An 8,148-nucleotide genomic window follows, 5' to 3' on the forward strand; every position below is an offset into this window, starting at 1 on the left:
GGAGTGTGTATGTACGTGGAAGATAGAGACGGTCATTTTAAACAGGAATTGAAACCTGGACTTGCTAGAAGTACATAACTATGTTATCCATTCGTAAAGTTTTAGGCGAGGCTGGTTTTGCACGTATTCCGAGGTATTACGGAACAGCTGCTAGAAATTCAAAAGAAGGTGAATCTCGCATAAATAACACAATTAATTATGTAAAAGTAGGCCCCTGGCTGGACTTTCTATAATAGTAGCCTGTTACTGTATGTGTGCAAACTCGACCAATCGGACTGACCGTCGTGTAGTGTTGCACATGTACAATCTAGGCAATGTCAATTCTGCAATAGGGGTACGTTGCATGCAGCATGGGGGTATACTTCCATGGTTGCATGTATAATATAATTAGTTGTGATTTGCAACTTGTCTAATATGACAATCATTAATAATAATATTTGTAGCTAAAAATAGGAAATAGTTGTAACTGAAATCAAGTTGCAGCTGGAGGAAATACAAACCATGGAGGTATAAAATAGATTTTATACCTCCATGTACAAACTATATATAACTTAAGAATATGTACATTGTAATTGGGAAAACATAGTACAGTATACGCCATATTATCGTATATAGGATATAAAACGTAAAGCACTAAATGTCCCAACTATAAACTGCTATTTTAATTAATGTTACGCTTTTTTTAAAAACAGTTTCATCCAATGGACTTCCTGATATGCCACCATGTGACTTTGAGCCAGCACCATATAAGGTAAAAACTATATTTTATGATGTATGTCGAACTGTATTCTCGCATTCCACATTCTTTTCTTGCTTTTCGATTGCAACGGCATATTAATTATCATTCTACAATGTTTTTAAAATAGGGTCCCAGCTATGAAGAAACTAGAAAAATCAGAAATGAAAAATCAGCGCTGAATGTTATGACCTATTATAAGAAGCCTGTACTGATCAATCAAGGTCATATGCAGTGGCTTTTTGACGAGACAGGTCGACGATACCTTGACCTTTTTGCTGGCATCGTCACGGTCAGCGTGGGGCACTGTCATCCGTAAGTAAACATTTTTGTATATGTGGTATAAATGTCATGAATTATTATGTTTTAAGTAAATAAACTTTGTTGTATATGTAAAAATATGTGCAAAATATGTACTGTATTCAAATACAATTTTTTTTTTCCCTAAAATTTCTCTTTTGAAATCATGTGTATTTAGCTGTGTCTAAACTATCAAACTAGTTTAACAAAAAAGTGTGATATAAAATATGGCACAGATATGCCCAAATATGACATCATCAAGTCACATTTTGTTGTCACATAAAGTTTAATAGTGTGGACAGAGTTCAAGTCACAGTTCACTAGTTCTAACAATTATACAATTTTTTGCCACTCAACCATATAAATCTTCCTTTTTTTTTATCAAGGAAAGTGAATGCTGTCTTAAAAGAGCAACTTGACCTATTGTGGCATACCACCAATATCTATATGCATCCCAGGGTGCACGAGTATGCTGTCAAACTAACAGAACGTCTTCCAGAACCACTTAGTGTGAGTCTTATACAACTTGTCTTTCTTTATTTCCATTCATCATGAAATAAATATGCATAATACAGAGAAAAGAGGACTCTCAGAAGACCACACAAATATATATATATATACATTTTTTTTCTGGTATGATGAGCTCTCTGTAACCATTGTTTATGACTTTATTCTAGAGGTCAGTTAACTTTGTTTCAAAAGGTGTAAACTCAGAGATGAAATATCAGAATTATGAAATCATATGAAAGATATAGAACATTTGACACTTTCATTTCCCATTTTTTAGGCCCTAGGCCCCCAACTAAAACATCTTAGATCTGCCACTGATAGCATCATGCTACAGAACCAATACACCATTGGAACTACCATGCAGTCACACCGATCATATCTCATAAAAAATAACTCAAATATTGTGTTCTGTGTAGGTTTGTTTCTTTGTGAACAGTGGCAGTGAAGCAAATGATCTTGCAATGTTTATGGCCAGAGCACACACAAAATCTAATGATATAATTGGACTCAGGTATGTTATTTTACAATGTTTTTTTAGTTATTAATTTAATATTAATTAGCAGGTCAAATGGCCAAGCAGTTAAAGCAGAGGCACCTTTTAAAAAAATCAGGATGGGTTTGAGTTCGAATCGCTCCTATTTCTGGTGGTGGAACAAGTCTTCTCTTATAGGACTATAAACCGTAGATCCAGTGTACACCGTTTGCCTGTGTGCACTTTAAATAACCTAGTTTATTATTCAAGACAAGTAGAGGTTACTGGTCAGGAGGATTACCACTATCTGATAGAACAGTTACTAATATACTATTGGTATTCTTTAACCTTGTGCATAAAGACTTAAAATAAAATAAAACCATCTTTAGAGAGTATAACCTGATTCCAAAAGAACAGATATTAATGTTCCTCTTTAGATTTAAATAAATGAAACAATAATCGTGAAGTTCATTCCAGTCTATCGCCACAACATGATTGCAATTATACTTAAGGTATTATAAATCCAAAGGCAAATTACTGAAAAATGCCAATGCTGTGGGTATAAGTGGCTGGATCTCAATGGAGGTACAAAATAAAATAAGCAAAAAGTTAAATCAAAACCATAAATAAAACAGCAAGAAAGATTTGCAAAGATTTTTCGGGACTGGCCCTTCATTAGTGCAAGTATGGTATTATAATATAGTTATTGTTTTATTCCCATAGGAGTGCCTACCATGGAATGATATCAAGTTTGATGGGTTTCACAGCAATGGGTAACTGGATGTTCCCACACGTTGCAAAGAATGCTGGCATTCAGACATCTGTGAATGCAGATCCATTTAGAGGCCCATGGGGTGGGAAAAACTGCAGAGATTCTCCAGTTCAGGTAATTATGTAGATTCCATATTAAGGGGTACCTTCGTAACCCAACAAAGTGTCCCCTGATTAGGTGTTCAAATGAACCTTTAAAGGGTGGTAAAAACATTTATTATTTCAATTATATTAAGCATGTATGCCATAATAATAAACTTTTACCTTTTTCTTTAATTTGATAGTACCCTACTATTTTTTTTTCAGACTATCAGGTCATGTGACTGTGTTGCTGGACAGTGCCTTGCCAAAGATATGTATGTTGACCAGGTCAATGACCTCCTCCAACACTGCACACCAAAGAAGATCGCTGCTGTTATAGCAGAGTCCATTCAAGTAAAAATAATTTAAATAATTTTTTTAGCATGTAGATGATAATACTAGTAATAGTACAATTGCCTATGTTTTTAAATGTATATATTTTGATATTTGACAGGGAGTGGCTGGTGGTATTCAGTTTCCAAAAGGCTTCTTAAAGGAAGCGTTTGAGCTTGCTCGAGCGAAAGGCGGTCTTTGCATCTCGGATGAAGTACAAACCGGGTTCGGTCGGATGGGCAGTCACTTCTGGGGATTTGAAACTCACGATGTTATGCCTGATATTGGTAATAAAAAACTACGGTCATTTAACTACATTGAAAACTCTAACAACATGAATCCTTATTTGGTCTAATGGGCTGTTATCTTAAAAAATTCAAACTGTTGATGTTGGGAAGGTGCCATCAATTATACTGACCTAAATCCAAAATCCACCACACTGGGTTCAGTGGCATTACGGCTATGAGCGCTGAGAAGTGCCCAGACGAAAACAAATGTGTCGAAAAAGGCTAAAAACGGCCGAAGCCTCCAGCGTTGGAGGGCCACTTAGGGTTCATAAACCAGGGGCCTCAAGTCCGATGTTATGCCACTGACTGGGTGGGTCAGATGAACAATCGTTTACAGGGTTTTGTTACTCTTTATTTTGATGCCTGGTATCGAAAATGCTCATTTAATTTTAATACAGTCTTGTTTTACTTGTTTTAGTTGTTATGGCAAAAGGAATGGGTAATGGATTTCCATTGGCTGCTGTTGTAACAACGCCAGGTATTACCACTTATTGCTTCTTGCATATATATATATATATCAGCAAGGTCACCAACACACGCAAAGTTTTCACTACCAATTATTACAATTCAATCTGATAATATTAATGTTGTTTATCTATTTAGAGATTGCCCAGACAATGCACCAAGCCTTGCATTTCAATACATTTGGTGGAAACCCAATGTCATGTGCAGTTGGATCAGCTGTTCTTGATGTAAGTAACCTATGAACCATGACCTTTTAATTATTGACCTTTGAATGGAAACCTAATGTCATGCGCAGTTAGATCAGCTGTTCTTGATGTAAGTAGAGTACAATCGAAATATAACCTATGAACCTTGACATTTTAATTATTGACCTTTGAATGGAAACCTAATGTCATGCGCAGTTAGATCAGCTGTTCTTGATGTAAGTAGAGTACAATCGAAATATAACCTATGAACCTTGACATTTTAATTATTGACCTTTGAATGGAAACCCAATTTCATGCGCAGTTAGATCAGCTGTTCTTGATGTAAGTAGAGTACAATCGAAATATAACCTATGAACCTTGACCATTTAATTATTAACCTTTGAATGGCAACCCAATTTCATGCGCAGTTAGATCAGCTGTTCTTGATGTAAGTAGAGTACAACCAAAATATAACCTATGAACCTTGACCATTTAATTATTGATCTTTGAATGGCAACCTAATGTCATGCGCAGTTAGATCAGCTGTTCTTGATGTAAGTAGAGTACAATCGAAATATAACCTATGAACCGTGACCATTTAATTATTGACCTTTGAATGGAAACCCAATTTCATGCGCAGTTAGATCAGCTGTTCTTGATGTAAGTAGAGTACAATCGAAATATAACCTATGAACCTTGACCATTTAATTATTGACCTTTGAATGGAAACCCAATTTCATGCGCAGTTAGATCAGCTGTTCTTGATGTAAGTAGAGTACAACCAAAATATAACCTATGAACCTTGACCATTTAATTATTGACCTTTGAATGGAAACCCAATTTCATGCGCAGTTAGATCAGCTGTTCTTGATGTAAGTAGAGTACAACCAAAATATAACCTATGAACCGTGACCATTTAATTATTGAACTTCGAAATGTGAACCTATTCACCTATCATATATGTATGTCTTTGTGACATAGGTTATGGATGAAGAAGGAAGTCAAGCCAACTGCGCTGATGTTGGCACGTACATGCTCCTGGAGTTGGCAAAGCTTCGGGACGAGTTTGAAGTTGTTGGAGATGTCCGCGGCAAAGGGTTGATGATTGGAGTTGAGCTGGTCGCAGATAAGGTCAGTTTCCTATAATTATTTCAATTATACTTATGGACACAAAGAGAAACATCTACGAATCAATATAGTATTAGGCAAAAAGATGAACAAATCAAGTCTTAAATTATTTCAGATATACAGACCATTTTCACCCTTATGTAGAATATTTTAATATATTTTGTAATTTAGGTTTTAATGTCTTGTTTAAAGTGTAGATTTTCAGAATAATACTTATGTAATGTAAAATTTACCATAGGCTTCAAGAAAACCTCTGCAACCAGAAGAAGTTGGTCACATATGGGAGAGTACCAAGGACCTTGGTGTGCTATTCGGTAAAGGAGGTCTGCATGGTAATGTAAGTACACGTCTCATGGTACAGTAAGGAATCGCATGTGAGAATTTTTTATTTATTTATTTCATACACATCCAACAGGATATATAAACTGTTTGATATGTTATCGTGCATATAAACTAAGTCTCATTTTGAGGCTTAGGGAGTGGAGTTGAAAGAGTTGTGAGTGCCACTAGTGCTACTAGGTCAGGATTGAAACTTGGACATTGGGATTGGAAGGCAAGCATGTTAATCACCAGGCTACAGCTCCACTACTGCTACTACTAAGCTACGACATGTTGTCGTAACCTGTCTTTTTTATTACTCTTGTTGTCCGGTCCTCACATTTATTTTGGCCACATTTTTTTTGGTAGCCTCCTGTAATGATATCGGAAGGTTATTCCACACTTTAGCACCAGTAACTTGAAATGACAACAATTTGTACCCACAATGATCTTGGGTATAACCACTTTTAAAATGTTTGAGTGTTGTAACCCTGTCTATCAATGACCAGTTCAATTTAATACAAGACATTGTTTGTGTTGTTTTAGGTGCTGCGAATAAAACCACCCATGTGTATCACAAGGCAGGATGTTGATTTTGGTACAGCCGTGCTAAAGAGGGCGCTAGAACACCACAGAGATACCTACTTGTAGAAGATTACTACATTGTTAAGTATTTTTTGATAATACAGTATTTTTTAACATTTGATGTTTTTTTTCCATAATTTTTATAAACACAATGTTTGTCAGATTCCATATAAGGCAAGATATTTGTCAGATAGACATATATGGTGAGATATTCTATACCGGACATTCATATATGTTCAGAGTTTCTTATGGAATATTTCTATATTTGTCTTTAGTTTTCATATTACAATCCATTTGGTGTTGTTTTTCAATCAAATGTCTTCCAAAATCCTTTCTCAATTTGTTCATTTTGAGAAATACCGTTTGTTCAACTTTCATTTATAGAAACATATTTTAAACAAAATTAATATTATTATAATATCTTGCAGTATTTTTCATATGAATAGTATACAAATATTTTAGTGCATGGAAAATATTTTATATATGTAATCATGTTGGTATATTTAGATATATTGAATATATATAATTTTAGTTAAGAGATATTTTGCAGCTGTTTAATAGATAATTTGCATATTTATGCTCATTTGCATATGAAGGTGATTGAACGACTTGGGGTTGTTGTACATGATCAGAAAAACATGTACATTCATTTAAAACCTACACTTTTATCTTGCTTATATGCTTGATTCGCAGTAGCCTATTTAGTAGGTAGTAGACATGGAGAACTAGTTTAATTTTTTTTAAAGGTGCTGGCTAGGGTAAGGGATTTTTCTTTTTCATAATACATGGTGATTTTGCAACATAAATATCTCTTAATACAACTTGTCAGGTACCCACAGATTTTTACTGTCTCTCCAACCATTTAATTAATTTATCATTTAAAGTTCTGTCTACACTTTTATTGAGTTGTATCCTAAGTAGCAAAGGTCATATACCGTCCATATCTCCATACAACTTAATTAATGATTTTTAAACATGAATATTTTGCTCTCTGTTGAACTAAAAGGTCTTCTTTATTATCTAAATCTTGCCTTAAAATAAAGTGCTTTTTTCTAAATTTTAAAAACTTTTTGAATTGCATTTGCGTCAGCTTAGCCGCCACTTACAGTATTTACGTTTCTGGTCATAACCTGCTGTGTGTGAAACATTTTGCTTGTCAATTTCAACTTAAATTTCATTTTAAATTGTCCTACAAATTAATTTATCACCATTGTTCATTTGCTATTATCGTCTCGTCCTAAAGTCTTTGGCCACTTGCTATTGATTTTTTGTTGTTGTCTTTTACATCACATAATGATGTCAAATAACTTTATACTATGTGATACATCAGTGCAATTCTATTTTGTGTTTCTTCTTTTTATTTTATTTTTCATCATCAAATATTATTTGATTATTTGTACCATTGCACTCATAAACATTCATTATTTGTATAATATATTATACGCTCTGTGCTTTTTTCTGGCTGTTTTACTTTATCGTTTTGATTTTGGGATCTCCATTGAGATCCAGCCACTGATACTGACAACATTGTAATTTTCGCGTAATTTGCCTTTTGATTTATAATGAATTTATATATCTTTCATTTTTTTTATAGTATAGTTTAAGGATTATATTTTTAAAGTACAGTATATCATTGTCAGGCTGCTAGTAGGTATTATGGTTATGACTTAAAGATAACAATTGAAATACATATAAATTAATTTAAATAAATGATAATGAATTAAAGTAATTTATCTGGGAAAGAATGGTGTGGCCAAAAAAAAAACTGTAACAGTAATAGAAAAATAATTGGTTAAATAAAAATCATGTTTGAAATGGTGCAGAAAAACAAACTAATTGTGTTTGAATCTAGTAGATTTTCTTGTTTTGAGTGGATTTTTGCTGCTGTTGTTTTGATAACTTTTTTCCCTTTTGTGGGTTCATCTCACTTCCTTATATTGAAAAAAATATATTCATTAACTCTGTATTTAAAGTCAT

The 8,148-nt window shown here is 33.8% G+C and overlaps 1 protein-coding gene across 1 annotated transcript; it reads left to right on the plus strand.

The window, feature by feature from the left end:
* The first annotated feature begins 5 nt into the window (after window positions 1-5).
* Window positions 6-8,075, plus strand: LOC140057825 (alanine--glyoxylate aminotransferase 2, mitochondrial-like). The gene is made up of 13 exons (XM_072103576.1): window positions 6-168; window positions 693-751; window positions 867-1,051; window positions 1,423-1,546; window positions 1,963-2,057; window positions 2,742-2,904; window positions 3,096-3,224; window positions 3,325-3,490; window positions 3,909-3,968; window positions 4,094-4,182; window positions 5,122-5,271; window positions 5,507-5,605; window positions 6,133-8,075. Exons 1-13 carry the CDS (start codon window positions 81-83, stop codon window positions 6,235-6,237), a joined length of 1,512 nt encoding a protein of 503 aa, XP_071959677.1. The 5' UTR covers window positions 6-80; the 3' UTR covers window positions 6,238-8,075.
* The last annotated feature ends 73 nt before the right edge of the window (window positions 8,076-8,148 follow it).

The sequence above is a fragment of the Antedon mediterranea genome, chromosome 8, assembly GCF_964355755.1.
Source record: "Antedon mediterranea chromosome 8, ecAntMedi1.1, whole genome shotgun sequence".
Taxonomy (NCBI): Eukaryota; Metazoa; Echinodermata; class Crinoidea; order Comatulida; family Antedonidae; genus Antedon; species Antedon mediterranea.

Excerpts from the sequence above, each read along its gene's own strand:
- LOC140057825 (XM_072103576.1), top strand. The coding sequence starts at position 81 with ATGTTATCCATTCGTAAAGTTTTAGGCGAGGCTGGTTTTGCACGTATT. Across the intron at positions 169-692 it reads TGCTAGAAATTCAAAAGAAG|TTTCATCCAATGGACTTCCT; the intron begins GTGAATCTCGCA and ends TTTTAAAAACAG. Across the intron at positions 4,183-5,121 it reads TTGGATCAGCTGTTCTTGAT|GTTATGGATGAAGAAGGAAG; the intron begins GTAAGTAACCTA and ends TTTGTGACATAG.